Consider the following 15,896-nt stretch of genomic DNA (forward strand, 5'->3'; position numbering starts at 1 on the left):
GACTGTTTCCCACACTGGGGGAAACACTCCCAGTTCAAATGGACGTGTTGCAGCTATCAGCCTGTGGCAGCTGCAAAGGTCCATTTGACAGGTGGGGGGGGGGGGACCCACACTCATTGCAGGAGGCCACTCTGTCACGTGGGACAAAGTTTGGCCTCCACCACCCTCCTCCTGACAATCAAATTCACCAACTTGCACACTTACCCCGGGGTCCGGAGACATGTACCTACCTTGCGGACCCCCTCAGATGTACATCTTCCGGATGGGGGCCGCCGTAGCTGCAGTCATGACCTCCTCGGAGCGCAAACAGCATCACCAGCCTCGCCATCCACGCCGTCCACCTCTGACACGTGGAGCTCCACAACAGAGTGCTGTGACACATCCACCTGCACAGCAGGAGGGAGGGCTACCGCAGAGAGAGATGCATCGCAAAGGGCACTACCCTCGCCATAGAGTCCACAGACCGAGGCTCAGCTTCCTGGACCTCTCTGAGCAGCAGTGCAAACGGAGGCTCAGAGTCACTCGACATGTAGTCGTGGACATCTGCAGCCTCCTTCATGCCGAGCTGCTCCCGGCTGGCCCGAGCACCATCTTCTTACCTGTCGCTGTCAAAGTCACCACTGCCCTCAACAACTTCTCCTCCGCATCCTTCCAGGGTGCAACCGGGGACATCGCCGACGTCTCTCAGCCGTCTTCACAAAAAAGCCCTGAAAATACACCTACACCCACTCTGCAGTGACACAATGGGTGGCATCAGTTGTGGGTCTTCATAGTGATCCTCAGGAAAGGGCATTATTGCACAAACCAGACAAGATTCGCGAAGACATGGCAGTAATGGTGCCAATATAATATGTGATGTGAGTTGCTCAGAAATTAAATATAAGTAACAACTGTGACAAACCCTCAAACACCCTTGTGCATCCCCTTCATGCTCACGACACGTTTGCCTTACGCTGCCTACTGCACATATATGATGCATGCCCTGTGGCTGCAGCACGGGTAGTGGCAGGTTGAGTGAGGCTGGCCGTGAAAGAGATGCACGAGAGGGTGAGGATGAGACAGAGCCATGAGATTGTATGAGGATTGAGTTGAATGGTAGTGGCGGGATGAGTACTGGCGAGGTGAGATGAGGATGAGGTTTGAGTGGGTGTGAGGGGTGATGTGACAGAGTAGTGTTGGCAGTGCAGAAGGAGATGTGGGGTGGGGGGGGTGATGTGGCAGACGGAGTGTAGGGGAATGTATGCAGGTGGGCGATATGTTGGTGGTGCAGGTGACCTCCTCTGCCACCTCGAGCCAGGCCTTACTGTTGGCAGAGGCAGGCCGCTTCCTCCCGCCCGCCGGGGGGAAGATCTCTGTCCTCCCCCTCCTCCTCACCCCGTGTATTGATACCTGGAGTGAGGCATCATTAAACTGGGAGCAGCCTTCCCCCTGGGCTGCTCCATGCTGTAATTTTTTCTATTTTTTGCAGCATCAGTCAGTGGAGGACTGCCCCTTTAAATAGAGCTCCTCCAGCTGACAGATCTTACTGCGCATGCGCAGCCCGCCCGATGCGCAGATCAGCAGTGGGGAACCCGGAAGACCAGGTAAGAGGATCCAATTATGCTACGATCGCGCGGGGAGCTGACTGATTTCGCCGGGCGCGTTACCCACGCGCCTGATAGCCCCCCTGCCGAGAACCCACAGCCCTGGTAACATCGGGCCCTTATTATCCAGGCAGTATGTGGCCTCCTTATTCTTCCTACCAAAATGCACCACCTCACACTTACCTATATTGCAATTCATTTTCCAATTACATGCCCATTCTGCAAGTTTATTAATGTCTTCTTGCATTTTGACGCATTGTATTAACTACGCCTCCCAATTTGGTGTCGTCTGCAAATTTTGAAATTGTACTTTTGATTCCCGAATCCAAATCGTTAATGTAAATTGTGAACAACAGTGGTTCCAGCACCGATCCCTGTGGAACATCACTTCCTACCATTTGCTAGTCTGAGTAGCTACCCTTAACCCCTACTCTCTGTTTTCTGTTTTGTAGCCAACTTGCTATCTCTTCTGTGAAACAATTGGGAAGTTTCTTTAAAGGCATTTTACAAATTCAGGTCACTGTTGTCGTCCTTTACCATGTCGCTCTTTCTGAAATCTAGATGTGAAGTCTAATCATTAGGACACCATTGTAACCTGTCCTCCTCTTCTCTGTCTCTAGATCTGTCAGATGATGCCAAGGATGCCACATGACATCCAGCCATGCCAGCACTTCACAATACACAGTATCACTCACTTTCTCCCTCCCAAGCATGAACTCAGATACTTCCATCCTGTGGGATTTAGAGAGTGAGCTGAAGGGAAGTGCACTGAGTGGGACATACAGCACAAGTGTGCAGGAGCATTGCTAGCGGCACAGGAGGAAGAGGAACTAGCTGTGCAGATGGCTACCTTACACCGCTCCTTGGCTGATCATTCCCAGGCATCTCGATCTCTTGCTTTTAAAAGAAGGATGCTTTCTGTGCTTTGGTGCAGGCAATGGTGACCATGTCAAACAGTGTGTTTTGGATGGAGGCCTTGCGCATATGTAATGCCATGCAGGATGGCTTCACAATACTACAGTTCATCATGGAACATGTGGCAACACAAGGGACACAAGAATTCCCCATGCTAGAGGCCCTAAAGGTCCTTATCACATAAATTTTCACTCTGCTGCTATACATGCCCATGGTTCCAGAGTGTTACGGTCTATCTCTTCTGACTTTAGCAGGATTGATGACTGGTTACAGAGAACTATGGGAGAGCACTTCATTGATCTCACCAGTGCCATTAAGTCTGCTGTCAAGTCAATCAATGGCCACATGAGGCAGTGGCCAGTAGCTGGACATAGCTGGAATGGGCATGGATGATGTTGCTGACTCTCAAAATGCCAACAAATATGGATCCTCCCATTTCCCCACTCTAATACCTGTATAGGTGCCAGAAAGCATGATTCAGACTGCCCATGCAGCCTGTAACAGGCCTGTCTCAGGATTCAGCTATGTGAAACAAGGGCCAGCTGAACCCAAAAGAGCTTCTATTGATGCATAGCAGCCAGTCACTTCGTGCATTCCAACTACTGAGATAACGTTTAAACAAACACAGTTTCCTGTAAGTTTATTTTATTAACGCCCCCTCCATGATCGCAGCACCTGTTGTTTCTCTTTCCCTCTCTTTAGTCTTTTGCAGCCTTCCTAAATGTCTGATTTATCTTTTAGTTTTCAGGTCTGATGAAAGGTATAAACCAGAAACATTAACCTGATTTTTTTCTTTACAGGTTTACATAACTGTCTTTTAAACTCAAAAAGAAGCTGCAATCAAACATAATTCATACCAATCCCACAGAATGTTTGCATTGAATTGAATGGCTTGGCCCCTGTGATTAAGACAAAAGAACTAATTATTGCAACTAGAGCATGTTTTCTGTGAATGAGGCTGGATTATAAACCTTCATGCACCATGACAGAATTAAGGAAGCTAATACCATGCTAAATCTTAGACAAAAATGCCTCACTTTTATCAAAGTCCATTGTTCAAATTCGTATAAGTACTATCTTCTCCAAATTTTATTAGTGGAGAAAATAGATGATCCTTTTTACCAGAATTAACACATTTATTGTTTAAATAGCATGCCCGAACCAATTTAAATGCAAGGATGGATCATGTATTTCTTTAAAAAACCACTGTGATGGATGGAGAGATTGTCCGGATGGCAGTGATGAAACTAAGTGCAGTAAGTTTTCCCATTTACTGTCTTGTATTAACATTTCTTTATTTACATTAACCAAATTGTAAAATACACACAGCAGAGTGCCTGAGCAATGTCTTGCACAAATTCAACAACATTCCTGCATTCAACTTTTATATTCAGTGCTGCCATGTGTAAAATCCAGAATCCCATTTGCCTTTTGAATGGCCCTTTCTATCTGCATGCTCACCTATTTATTTATACTCCAAGGAGTAAGTCTTGACTCTGTGTATTAGTGTAAAATGGGTGATAGCGAGTCGGCTCCATTGACTTCAATAAATTGACAATAATCTCAAGATTTCATATAATAATTCATTAAGATGGACAAGTCAACTCTGAATAATTTGGTCTTATTTTTGTGTTGCTAATTGATTACCAATTCAGTCTCCACAAGGTGTGTTCTACAAATGATTGCTCGTGCTAACAAGATAGTTATCACTTGTTTTTGATAAAATTTCAGATTGTTATTTCACATGCCCAAGTGGAAACTGCATTCTCCAGGGATCTGTTTGTGATGGAATAAATGATTGTGGAGATGAAAGTGATGAACTAAACTGTACAAGAGCAGGTAAGTGTTTATAAATTGAACTTTAATTTTCTTGTTTTTTATAAAATTTCTTAGAAGTAACCTGCTCCAATGTATGCATAAGTTGACCAATAGTGACATTTTTAATGAGATAGACTGTGCGATTTGGATTGCATGGATAGGCTTTTCTCAGCATCAATCACCAGGAGTGATAGCTCTATAGATATGAAGCAAAACTACGAACTATATGGAGTCTGAGCATTGCTGTTCATGATCTTAATATACAAAGGTAATAATCCTTTGTACATGAATATCACAAACAGTAATTTCCAGTCTACGATGTCCATGCGAATTGTTACCCAGAACGCAGCGGACTGAAGAAAAGCAATAGAATCTTGCAGTTGCAATTTTACAAGCTGCATTTCTGCACAACAAAATGCGTGTCATCCAGAATAATTGACAGAGGATTTAGTTTGTGAGTAAAGGGATGACTTTTAAGCTAAGGCAGTAGAGTAGAATGAATGCTATTAGCTATTCGGGAATGTCAGTCCAACAGCAACCTTTTTACATAAAACCTAACCTAGTTATAACTTATTGGAAATGTATATCATTCGGATATTAATGATAACGATAATTTGTATTTGAGAGATTAAAGAATTTGTTAACTTTTTATACTTAAAAGAAAACATAAATATAAGAGCAATGTAAAGCAATCTTGCAAAAATTAAAAACTTTTTAGCATACTTGGTAATCTACATAAATATTACTGCCTACTGCAAAGGTTCATATTATCATGGACATAAACCATTTAAAAGTCATTTATAATGCACCATTTAATCAGATCCTGGTCAGGGGTCTGAGGTGGTCTGGTAGTCTCCTTAGTGCGGCATGATAGTCCCAGAACAGCTGATCCAGCGGGATGATTGTTGGAACATAAAAATACCTTTTCAGCCTGTTTTTGGACTAGCTCAGTCAAATAAAATCTATATAAAGTGAACCAGATCGATCTAAAACTGACCCCAGAATGAATAAAGTCAGCCATAATTTGGGCTGACACTCCAATGCAGTACTGAAGGAGTGCTGCAATGTCGGAGGTGCTGTCTTTAGATGAGACATTAAACCGAGGCCCAGTCTGCCTTCTCGAGTGGATGTCAAACATCCCATGGCACTATTCGAAGACGACCAGGGGAGTTCTCCCAGTGTCCTGGCCAACACTTATCCCTCAGTCAACACCTAAAACAGATTATTTAGTCATTTATCTCATTGCTGTCTGTGGGAGCTTGCTGTGCTCAAATTGGCTGCCGCATTTCCTGCATTGCAACAGTGACTACATTTCAAAAGTACTTAATTTGCTGTAAAGTACTTTGGGGTGTCCTGAGATCGTGAAAGGTGCTATATAAATGCAAGTCTTTCTTTTTTCTTTTATTTGTAAATGGGATGGCTGGGACCAAATTCCACCCCACAGTAGTTATTTCAATTTGCTTTGAACAAGGAACACAGTTAATGTTCTCCAGGTATTCTTCTAAATGTTATTGAAAAATGTACAGGGTGTCTGAAAGGGCAAAAAAACCACATCCAGCAAAGGGCTTATTGACAGGTGTAAGCCACATGGAAAATATTTTTTTTTGCAGTAGACTTACTATTTTCATTTCTGTACAGATGAGGAGGTTCTTATATGAGATGAAGATTGCTGTGTGCAAGTGAACTGCTGATAATGAATGGGGTGGTGTAAAAGAGTATTAATAGTGGATGGCAGCCGGAGTCTCCATTTATTTAAACTGGCAGGTAGCGTAGAGAGTTGTGGTGCAGTTAAGACTGAACGCCCTGGTTTATTCACAACTAGGATTATCAATTACTATACAAATGATAAATGGTAGATAAGTTATTTTTCTGAGATTATAGAAGTATTCCTGGAATGTCGGCAAGCAGGAACCTTTTTGTGACACTAAAAGGGTAGAGTTTACTTGCAGGCAAATTTAAAGTTTTTCCATCTGGCTGATGTTTCTGAATGTCCCAGTAGATGTAGCTATTGAACTGTGTTTTCCCTTCGTTTATATCTAGCCAGCAATTTATAAGTGACCAATATTTTTCATGTAAGTGATGCTGGGGTGCCCCTATAAAAGCTCTACACAAAAGTTTTGTATTTCATGAAAAATACCTTCTGTCTAGTAATTCTTTGAACGTTGCAATTTTTCACCAGCGATCTTTCCTTCAGTGCATAAAGGCTGCTCATTATCATCATATAAGTGCCATAATGGAAAATGTCTGAACAAGGTTAACCCAGAATGTGATGGAAAAATAGACTGCATAGATGGATCAGATGAATCAGGCTGTGGTATGTTGAGGTAAAATGTTGATGTGGTACACAGCAAAGCATGATCACACATCATGGTCACATTTTTGATGGATACATTTTCATTATCCCTTGTAGTGAATAATACCTGTCGAGAATGTCTTCATTATGCTATCCAAAATGGTTTCTTTTATATCTTAACAACTTTTCCCTTGACATCGCTTATGTCTTGAAATTATATCTATGCAATCCTGGTAGTATTTTAGCAAAGGCATTAACTTGTTTATTTTAAATGTTAAAATAGCAGATGGAGGAATTTCATACAAATCCTTTAATGCCTTTGTTATTATCATTGCAAAGTAATCTTAACTGACTTGGGTGTACATTCACTGCCAGTTTAAGCAGGATGAACAGTAAAATGCAAACTTTATATACCACTTTGTCATAACACCTTACTATTTGCATCCCTTTTGAGGTAAGTTATATTGGGGACTAGAAGTCTGGTTAATTTAGACTTCCGATCCAGCTTCAGAGATTATGAAATTTGCATTCTTTAAAGGCAAAACTCAAGGGGTACAACTGCTGCAGTAAAATCAGAATGGCTGTAGTTCTTACCTAAACTGTTAAGAATAGATGATACAGTTCTTTAAGATTATAAAACAGCATTTACTTTTTCTAAAGAGTAAGATGAGTAAGGACTGCCATTTTAATTTCTACAACCTGGAACAAATGGATGTGTTACCATCATCTAGTTGTCTGCCATGCTGTACATAGATCACTGGAGATAATAGGGACAGAACAATATGGAAAAGCCAGTTCTAAACACCCTTCTCAAATAAAACAACATCATATAATGCTCCCCTCCAACTGCTGACTATCTGGGATTGAACAGGCGGATCATTGCTTTGGGGCCATGTACACCACACCACAGGGATCGGCCATAGATTGTAAGGAATTAGATTCTCTCAGCAGATAATCAGTAAATTTTATAAAATGCGAAATAGCCCCGATTTTGCAAGACTGACAAAATCTGAACTGTGTTTGCCCATGGCGCAAGCAGCAGGGAGGATTCACTTTGCTGAATTGCAAGGCAATACCCTTCATTTCCATATGCTTCCTGCACAGGGGAAACAAGTGCAGGAAGGCAGACCTGTTTTGGGCAAGCAGCAGCTGTTAAAGTGTTGCTACTCACTACTAAATGAGAGTGGACTGGTTTCGTGACTTAACTTGTGTGTGCCATTGCTGTGTTGAGGTGTGCATCTAGTTTGCAATAGAGCAATGGGGAACACTCCCACTTTTTCAGATGAGTCATTGGAGGTCCTGTTTGAGGAGATGCAGCAAAGGAACCTTGTCCTTTTTGGAGCCACCCCCTTGTTAAATCACAGGGCCAAGTTGCATGGGTGGAGGTTGAAGACCAAGTTAATGCAGTCTTCCAGATCCATTGGATCTGGGAGAAAATGCAGAAGAAGTTCAGTGGCATCAGAAGTGCCAAGGTAAATGTGCCTACCTACCTACCTTTGTGTACATCCTTATTTTTTGGCCACAGAAGACATGGAACAAATCTATATATTGAGCTGCTATAACCTCAGAGATAGCATACAAAGTTTGGAGACAACCTTTGCCTTTTTTCTCAGCACTTGTTGCACTGAAGTTGCAGGGCACAATTCTAGTTAGGCAACAAAAACCTTCCACCTAACAACTCAATATTCAGCTCTGACTGAGTATTGCCAGCACCAACAGCATGCGCACTACTTTGCAGTGCCCTTGCACAGAGTAGGAGGTGGACTAGGCACAGGGTTGGTGTTTGGGGTGATCCGGCAGTTGCAAGCATCTTTATGGGGGTGCTGATGCATATCAGGCACTCCATGTGGCTGCAGGGAAAAACGCTGACCGTGTACTACTTTGAATAATATTTTGCTGCTCTTTGCATTTAGTACATAACACACTGTGCAGTGCCAACACGTTGAAATGGGCTATCTGCCCTTAAACTTGTCTTGATGCGGGGAAATAGAAAATGGCTGTCTGCAGAACATTACGTGACAGTGCCTTAGAGGTGCTGCCTCGACTACTCTTTTTGGAGGAGAGAGCCATCCTGCAGTAAACAGCAATGCAAGAGGACCGTGGATTAAGGTGACGAAGCAAGTAAATGTAATCTCATCTGTGGCAAAACCAGGCAGCAAGTGAAAAGAAAGTTTGCTGGGCTTCATAAGATTGCCATAAGTGTGCTGATATGTGGCTTGATTTCACAATGCTGCCTTTTACTGTATGTAAACTGCACTTCAAGCTAAACTTTGTGTACCATCACAGAGGCACTTTGCCAACTGTTCAAATACTTCATACATCTTGTACCAGGGCACTGTGCAGTACAGAACAATGTGTGTACCCTGTGCACCATTAAATGTGGCAAGCATGAAGAACACTGCCAAGCTGAGGTCTGTGAATGCTGCATGTTGGCCTGGACACATGGGCAACACATAGCATGCCTCTTTCCAAAATATATTTATTTTATATCTGTTTGCAGAAGGCTGTACATAACAGAAGGCAAAGTGTGCAGACAGGAGGGGACAGGGGTGGGCGGGTGGTCACCTAAGCTGTGACCTTTGATTCCTAATGAGGAGAGCGTGTGGCGATTTTGGACCAGGAGACAATAGAAGGAGATAGAGGTCAGCGGCCTTCCAAAAATTCAGGGCTGTATCCTTTGCTTTTCATTCCATATCTCCTTATTTGATCACTCATTCACTCCCCCAAACACAGACACCACAGCTTAACACACTGCAATGCGAAGTTGTGTTTTAAGGGATGCCTTGCTGTTAATATTGTAAAAGATCTCCTTTTCTGCTAGGTTTCCAAGAGCAAGTAATGCCACTACCGACTAACCAGACCCAACCAAGCACCTTAAAGCACCATATATCACCTACTCCTCCAGCGGCAAATACCAACACAAATACATCCAAATATATCTACTTGAAGCACAAAGAATAAGTGAGAAGGAGCAAGTGACAGACAAGCAATCTGCTGCTTGGAGGACCATCTTGAAGACTCTTTGCCAAGCCCAGAGACTGCCTGTGAATGTAGTTTGGGAGCTCAATATCAATACTTGCTGGAGCCACTTGAGAGTGTGCCAAGCAGCCTGTTCAGTTTAGGGTGTCTATGGAGACGTCCACAATCCACATCTTCATGATCACCAGACTGAACTACAGATCACCACGGTGAACATAGTTGGCCAAGATCATAAACTCAGGCATGGTTTCCATCACATTTGCTTGGAGTTTGGCATCCAGGCCATCCAGCCTAATCCCACTTTCCAGCACTTTGTCTGTAGCTTGTATGTTATGACACTTCAAGTGCATATCCAAGTACTTTTTAAATGTGATGAGGGTTTCTGCTTCTACCACCCTTTCAGGTAGTGAGTTCCAGACTCCTATCACCCTCTGAGTGAAAAATGTTTTCCTCAGCTCCCCTCTAATCCTTCTACAGATTACTTTAAATCTATGCCCCCTGGTTATTGACCTCTCTGCTAAGGGAAATAGGTCCTTCCTATCCACTCTATTTAGGCCCCTCATAATTTTATACACCTCAATTAAATCTCCCCTCAGCCTCCTCTGTTGCAATGAAAACAACCCCAGCCTATCCAGTCTTTCCTCATAGCTAAAATTCTCCAGTCCTGGCAACATCCTCGTAAATCTCCTCTGTACCCTCTCTAGTGCAATCACATCTTTCCTGTACTGTGGTGACCAGAACGGTACGCAGTACTCAAGCTGTGGCCTAACTAGTGTTTTATACAGTTCTAGCATAATCTCCCTGCTCCTATATTTTATGCCTCGGCTAATAAAGGAAAGTATCCCGTATGCCTTCTTAACCACCTTATCTACCTGTAAATATGTCATCTATTGCAGTCTACCGTCAGACTTCTGTTGAATAACCAGTTGTTTGTGCAGATATGTCTTCTGTCTCTTGGTTAGGATTGTCTTCTGCCACTAGTTACTGCTGCCTGTCTTCTGTCTGTTCCATGGCAAAGCCCCTTTGCAGAACAAAGTTGTGTTTTTGCTCATTTTCTTGGGGGGAAATAGATGAGTTGATCAACCTGTGCAAACAAGGCCTCTGTGACTAGCATGATGCAGCTGTGCACTGCAGGTTTGGAGATTTGGCAACCATATCTTGCTGTTGTTTTGAAGGATACAGTGGAATTAAAATTCAACGGAACCTGTACATTCAAAGCTAACGATAGAGCCATCCCTGCCCTAGAAATGGTTCCCAGCTACGGCTGCAGGAATGTAGACAGATGTTGCAGCTCAGTTAGGGATGGTGACATGAGCATCATTGTATTTGCATTCAGCCTCTGATTGGAGTTTCTAGCTGGGGTCATAAGCCATGGATGCAAGAGGTAACCCTAGTTTCCCAACAGCCATCTGTTCATTTTCTTGGGACTGTCAAATATTGCAGGCACAATGGATTGCTACATAATAAAAGCACTATGAGTGCTCCTTTGATAATGAGCAATAATAAGAACATAAGAAATAGGAGCAGGAGTAGGCCATACTCGAGCCTGCTCCGCCATTCAATAAGATCATGGCTGATCTGCAACCTCAACTCCACTTTCCCGCCTTATCCCCATAGCCCTTGATTCCCTTAAGAGTCCAAAAATGTAATGATGTCAGTCTTGAATCTACTCAACGACTGAGCATCCACAGCCCTCTGGGGGTAGAGAATTCCAAAGATTCACAACCCTCTGAGTGAAGAAATTTCTCCTCTTCTCAGTTCGAAGTGGCCGACCTCTTATCCTGAGACTATGCCCCCTAGTTCTAGACTCTCCAGCCAGAGGAAACAGCCTCTCAGCATCTACCCTGTCAAGCCTCTCAGAATCTTATGTTTCAATTAGATCCCCTCTCATTCTTTAAACTTCAGACAGTATAGGCCCATTCTACTCAATCACTCCTCATAGGACAACCCTCTCATCCCAGGAAACAATCTAGTGAACCTTCGTTGCACCGCCTCTAAGGCAAGTATATCCTTCCTTAGGTAAGGAGACCAAAACTGTACGCAGTACTCCAGGTGTGGTCTCACCAAAGCCCTGTACAATTGCAGTGAGACTTTCTTACTCTTGTACTCCAACCCCCTTGCAATAAAGGCCAGCATACCATTTGCCTTCCTAATTGCTTGTTATACCTGACTGTTAACTGTCTGTGTTTCGTGTACAACAATATCCAAATCCCTCTGAACACCAACATTTATTAGTTTCTCACCATTTAAAAAAATATTCTGTTTTTCTTTCTTCCTACTAAAGTGAATAACCTCACCTTTTCACACATTATACTCAATCTGCCACCTTCTTACCCACTCACTTAACCTGTCTATATCCCTTTGCAGCTTCTTTGTGTCCGCCTCACAGCTTACTTTCCCACCTAGCTTTGTATTGTCAGCAAACTTGGATATATTACGCTCGGTCCCCTCATCTAAGTCATTAATATAGATTGTAAATAGCTGAGGCCCAAGCACTGATCCTTGCGGCACCCCACTAATTACAGCCTGCCTACCAGAAAATAACCCGTTTATTCCTACTCTCTGTTTTCTGTCCGTTAACCAATCCTCAATACATGTTACTATATTAACCCCAACTCCATGAGCCCTTATCTCGTGTAACAATGTTTTGTGTGGCACCTTATAGAATGTCTTTTGAAAATCTAAATATACTACATTCACTGGTTCCCCTTTATCTACCCTGCTAGTTACATCCTCAAAAAACTCTAATTTGTCAAATACGATTTCCCTTTCATAAAACCATGTCTACTCTGCCTAATCATATTATTGTAAACAATTTTACAACACCAAGTTATAGTCCAGCAATTTTATTTTAAATTCACAAGCTTTCGGAGGCTTCCTCCTTCCTCAGGTAAATGTTCAGGAGCTCCTCGAAGCCTACGCATTTATACATATAGAACAATACATGGTGTTTACAGAATGCCCCTGCAACTGCCCGTTGCCAAGGCAATCACCGTGTTCAGACAGAGAGGTGTCACCTGCAGAACCCCCGAATACACATTCAACAAAAAAACAAACAGGAAAAAAAACAGAGAGAGGCAGAAACATCCGGAAGGCAGAGAAAGCCAGCAAATGACCCATTATATTAAAAACAGATAACATTTGTTCGCTGGTGGGGTAACGTGTAGCGTGACATGAACCCAAGATCCCGGTTGAGGCCGTCCTCATGGGTGCGGAACTTGGCTATCAATTTCTGCTCGACGATTTTGCGTTGTCGTGTGTCTCGAAGGCCGCCTTGGAGTACGCTTACCCGAAGGTCGGTGGATGAATGTCCATGACTGCTGAAGTGTTCCCCGACTGGGAGGGAACCCTCCTGTTTGGCGATTGTTGCGCGGTGTCCGTTCATCCGTTGTCGCAGCGTCTGCATGGTCTCGCCAATATACCATGCTCTGGGGCATCCTTTCCTGCAACGTATGAGGTAGACAACGTTGGCCGAGTCACAGGAGTATGAACCATGCACCTGGTGGGTGGTGTCCTCTCGTGTGATGGTGGTATCTGTGTCGATGATCTGGCATGTCTTGCAGAGGTTACCGTGGCAGGGTTGTGTGGTGTCGTGGACGCTGTTCTCTTGAAAGCTAGGTAATTTGCTGCGAACGATGGTCTGTTTGAGGTTGGGTGGCTGTTTAAAGGCGAGTAGTGGAGGTGTGGGGATGGCCATAGCGAGGTGTTTGTCCTCATTGATGACATGTTGAAGGCTGCGGAGAACATGGCGTAGTTTCTCCGCTCCGGGGAAGTACTGGACGACAAAGGGTACTCTGTTGGTTGCGTCCCGTGTTAGTCTCCTGAGGAGGTCTATGCGATTTTTTGCTGTGGCCCGTCGGAACTGTCGATCGATGAGTCGAGCGTCATATCCCGTTCTTACGAGGGCGTCTTTCAGCGTCTGTAGGTGTCCATCGCGTTCCTCCTCGTCTGAGCAGACCCTGTGTATTCGCAGGGCCTGTCCATAGGGGATGGCCTCTTTGACGTGGTTAGGGTGGAAGCTGGAAAAGTGGAGCATCGTGAGGTTGTCCGTGGGCTTGCGGTAGAGTGAGGTGCTGAGGTGCCCGTCTTTGATGGAGATTCGTGTGTCCAAGAAAGAAACTGATTCTGAGGAGTAGTCCATGGTGAGCTTGATGGTGGGATGGAACTTGTTGATGTTATCGTGTAGTCTCTTTAGTGATTCCTTGCCGTGGGTCCATAGAAAGAAAATGTCGTCGATGTATCTGGTGTACAGTGTTGGTTGGAGGTCTTGTGCAGTGAAGAAGTCCTGCTCGAACTTGTGCATGAAAATGTTGGCGTATTGGGGTGCGAATTTGGTCCCCATGGCTGTTCCGTGTGTTTGGGTAAAGAACTGGTTATCGAAGGTGAAGACATTGTGATCCAGGATGAAGCGGATGAGTTGTAGGATGGCTTCCGGAGATTGGCTGTTGTTGGTGTTGAGTATTGATGCTGTCGCAGCGATGCTGTCATCGTGGGGGATACTGGTGTATAGTGCCGAGACGTCCATCGTGGTGAGAAGTGTTCCTGGTTCAACTGGTCCGTGGGTACTGAGTTTTTGTAGGAAGTCTGTAGTGTCGCGACAGAAGCTGGGGGTTCCCTGTACGATGGGTTTCAGGATGCCCTCGATGTATCCAGAGAGGTTCTCACACAGGGTTCTGTTGCCTGATACGATGGGACGTCCGGGTGTGTTGGCTTTGTGTATCTTTGGGAGGCAGTAGAAGTCTCCCACGCGGGGATTACGTGGGATGAGAGTGCGTAGGATGCTTTGAAGGTCTGGATCGAAGGTCTTGATCAGTTTGTTGAGCTGGTGGGTGTGTTCTTTGGTCGGATCTGCGGGTAACCGTCTGTAGTGTTCCTGGTTGTCCAGTTGTCGGTATGCTTCTTTGCAATAGTCTGTTCTGTATGACTATGGCTCCTCCTTTGTCCGCTGGTTTGATGACGATGTTGCGGTTGGTCTTGAGAGCGTTGATGGCGTTGCGTTGTGCTCGGGTGACATTCTGGACTGTCTTCTGAGTGCGGCTGATGAATCTGGCATTGACGCATTTCCTGACAGCTTGAGCATACATGTCCAGCTGAGGGCAGCGACCCTCCGGAGGAGTCCAGTTTGACTCTTTCCTCTTCGGTTGCTGTACCGCGGATCCCTCTGTCTGCTGTTCCGGATCGTCGATTGTCTCATTGGGTTCGCTGCTGAAATCTTGGGGTTTGTGGTAGAATTCCCGGAGCCTCATTCTCCTGATGAATTCCTCTGTGTCCGCCGCGAGACTAGTGGGGTCCATTTTGGTAGTGGGGCAGAAATTGAGCCCTCGGCTGAGAACTTCGATTTCGTCTGGTTGAAGGGTGTGGTCGGATAAATTGACAATAGACTTCCCTGTCTCCACATCCTAATCATATTATGACTTTCTAAGTGCCCCGTTAGCATGTCCTTAATAATAAATTCAGCATTTTTGCGACTACTGATGTCAGGTTAACTGGCCTGTAGTTCCCTATTTTCTCTCTCCCTCCTTTCTTGAATAATGGTTACATTTGCTATCTTCCAATCCACTGCGCCTGTTCTAGAATCTAGGGAATTTTGGAAGATCACAACCAGATCTTTTGGAAGATCTCTGCAGCCACTTCTTTTAGAACCCTGGGATGTAGGCCATCAGGTCCTAGGGGATTTGTCAGCTTTTCTCCAGTACTTTTTCTTTACAAATATGAATCACTTTAAGTTCCTCACTCTCATTAGACCCTTGATTCCCCACTATTTCTAGTATGTTTTTTGTGTCTTCTACTGTGAAGATAGAAACAAAATATTTGTTTAATGTCTCTGCCATTTCCTTATCCCTCATTATAATTTCTTCTGTCTCAGCCTCTAAGGGACCCACGTTTACTTTTGCTACTCTCTTGCTTTTGACATACTTGTAGAAGCTCTTACTATCTGTTTTTATATCTTTAATGTGCAGGATCAAGTTTCTGTGGTCCAAAACCACCTAAACATTTACAGAGTAGTATCCCTTCCTGTTCATTTATGCACCAGGGTTGATATGAGGAGCCCAGATGGCCACATCAATTCCATGTATTTCTATCTGGATTGTTTGGAGGACTGCCAGCTGGTTAAAGTTCTATCCACTCTTCAGTTGTTGGCTGCTTTTCATTGTAAAAGTTGTAAAGTTGTTTCCCTTGGAAAGCATTGCATCAGTCACTTGCTTTATTCAGGTATGAACTGCACACAGACGTATCTGGCAGATGTCCCTGTGGTGATCCAGAAGGATCCTGTAGAATAGAAGCTTACTGCAGTTGTGACTTACACA

The 15,896-nt window shown here is 44.1% G+C and overlaps 1 protein-coding gene across 1 annotated transcript in view; it reads left to right on the forward strand.

The window, feature by feature from the left end:
* Positions 1–15,896, forward strand: part of LOC137326837 (suppressor of tumorigenicity 14 protein homolog) — an 83,355-nt gene that overhangs the window by 39,882 nt on the left and 27,577 nt on the right. Inside the window, exons 12-14 of the mRNA XM_067992217.1 lie at positions 3,650–3,754; positions 4,230–4,337; positions 6,511–6,630. Of these exons, the coding sequence (XP_067848318.1) occupies positions 3,650–3,754; positions 4,230–4,337; positions 6,511–6,630 (333 nt within the window). The remainder of the gene's footprint in view (positions 1–3,649; positions 3,755–4,229; positions 4,338–6,510; positions 6,631–15,896) is intronic.

The sequence above is a fragment of the Heptranchias perlo genome, chromosome 11 (assembly GCF_035084215.1).
Source record: "Heptranchias perlo isolate sHepPer1 chromosome 11, sHepPer1.hap1, whole genome shotgun sequence".
In the NCBI taxonomy this organism is placed as follows: Eukaryota; Metazoa; Chordata; class Chondrichthyes; order Hexanchiformes; family Hexanchidae; genus Heptranchias; species Heptranchias perlo.